This window comes from Vombatus ursinus, unplaced genomic scaffold (assembly GCF_900497805.2).
Source record: "Vombatus ursinus unplaced genomic scaffold, bare-nosed wombat genome assembly UNPS02014355.1, whole genome shotgun sequence".
In the NCBI taxonomy this organism is placed as follows: Eukaryota; Metazoa; Chordata; class Mammalia; order Diprotodontia; family Vombatidae; genus Vombatus; species Vombatus ursinus.
Window position 1 is genome coordinate 435,486 of NW_020954133.1, and position 2,184 is coordinate 437,669.

The 2,184-nt window shown below is 42.0% G+C and overlaps 1 protein-coding gene across 1 annotated transcript; it reads right to left on the reverse strand.

The window, feature by feature from the left end:
- Positions 1-238: 238 nt before the first annotated feature.
- On the reverse strand, positions 239-1,186 carry LOC114042315 (olfactory receptor 52H1-like). Its single transcript, XM_027860998.1, has one exon. The coding sequence runs from the start codon at positions 1,184-1,186 to the stop codon at positions 239-241; it is 948 nt and encodes a 315-aa protein (XP_027716799.1).
- Positions 1,187-2,184: the final 998 nt, after the last annotated feature.

Below are 2,184 nucleotides of genomic sequence, written 5' to 3' on the forward strand. Positions count from 1 at the left end.
TCTTCAAAACAAAGGACAAACAACTGTAGTGACAGAATTATGTGAAATGCTCACTTTGGTGTAATGACCAGATAAATGAATTAAGTGAACTGAAAGAGTGGAAAGAGTAATCATACCAGTGAAATTATAGATTCCTGAAGAATGAAAAGATACTTTCTGTATTTACCAGTCACAAACTGAGTCTTTGGCTCTAACACATTAACTTCCCCCCAACCTTTACTCTGTCCCCAGTTCCATGTTATTCCGTGTGCTTCAGAGAGAACAAGAGGAAGACCTTGTCTCTTATCTGTTTTGTTTTCACTCCATAGACAATTGGGTTGAGGGCAGGTGGGATGACCACATAGAGGTTGGCAAACATAATGTGGAAGGTGAGAGGTACATTGTGCCCAAAGCGGTGCGCAAGGATAGAGAAGAAGGCTGGTATGTAGAACATGAGGATGACACAGACGTGGGAGCCGCAGGTGCCTAGAGCCTTCTGACGAGCATCACGAGATGGGAGGTGAAAGACAGCTTTGAGAATGAGTGTGTAAGAGATGGCAATAAGGACCACATCTGAAATCACAGTCATAATTGGCACAGCAAAACCATACCAGATATTAATGGAGATGTCAGCACAAGAAAGCCGGGCCACACCAATGTGTTCACAGTATGTGTGGTGGATAATGTGTGTACGACAGAAAGGCAATCTTTTTACCAGAAAAACACATGGGACAAAAACACAGAAGCTCCTGAAGGAGATGCCCACCATAATCTTGACAATGACTTGGGGGGTCAGGATGGTTGTATATCTCAGAGGGGAACAGATGGCCACGTACCGGTCAAATGCCATTGCTAACAAGATGGCTGAGTCCAGGACAAAGCTATAGTGAAGGAAAAACAACTGAGTGAGGCAGCTGGGAAAGGCAATTTCCTGAGGGCCAAGCCAGAATATGCTGAGAGTTTTGGGAACACATGTGGTAGATAAGACAAGGTCAGTGACCGCTAACATAGCAAGGAAGTAGAACATGGGTGCATGCAGGCTATGCTCTATGGTGATGAGGTACAGCAGGATGGAGTTACCTGCAATGGCCACAAGGTAGATGGTACAGAAAGGGATACTAATCCAGATGTGGTACTCTTCCAGTCCTGGAATGCCCATCAGGGTGAAAGGGGCTGGATTGAAGCTGCTCATGTTGAATGGGGCCATTGTTATCTGGGATCAGATGACTCTTGAGTGCTAAGGACAAATTGGTGACTGATTATTAACATGTAGTGAGCCACTTCCACATCTAAACATCCTCTATGATTCTTCTTCTTCCCAAAGATGCCCTTCCTTGTAAATTATATCTCAGGTATCCCACCTGCCAAATTAGTCAATACTTCCCTGAATAAGCTCTCTTGACTGACTCTAGGAAATCCAACTACAGGGTCTCTCCTTAGCATTCACCTCGGTTTTATAGACCTAAGCTCTTGGGAAATATTTTGTGATAGATAAGAGCAAGTAAATATACAATGTCCTTAAGCCTCCCTTGTTATGTGTAGACAAAGCTACTCTTTTCAAGATTACTTTGTATTATTAGTTATAACATCACATTACAGATGGAAAGAACCAAACAGTAATTTGGCTGACATATTGGATTTAAGGTAGATGTGTGGGTAGTATCATAGAATCCTAGATTGAGAGCTGGAAGAAACTTTAGATAGCATCTTGTCTAACTCCTTCATTCTAAAGAGGAGAAAATTTAAGCATAGAGGAAGTGAAATGACTTGCTCAAGGTCACACAGATGACATGAGGCAGGGCTGAGATTTAAACCAAGGCACTCTGAAAGAAAGGATCTAAGTGGAACTGAGAAGTCATATTTATCTGTAAAACTGGAAAAAGCTGGATCCCACAGTTGTGCTATATATAGCTACACACAGGCCCCTAAATATTAAGTTATTCCTTCTGGACCATCAGCTATAAGTTTAGTCTTTTGCCTGACACCATTAAGTTGTTTCAACCTTTATCCTGGCCCTGGGCCTATATCACTGACCCTTTTGTAGAGAGCAAAGAATCTCTTGTCCTTATCTGTTTTGTATTTATTACACAGACTTTGGGGTTGAGAGTAGCTGGTATGACCACTTAGAGGTTGGCAAATACAATGAGGGGAGGTAAAGGGGATGTATATACAGCTAAGCTGTAGCTTATATAATTGTATATAGTT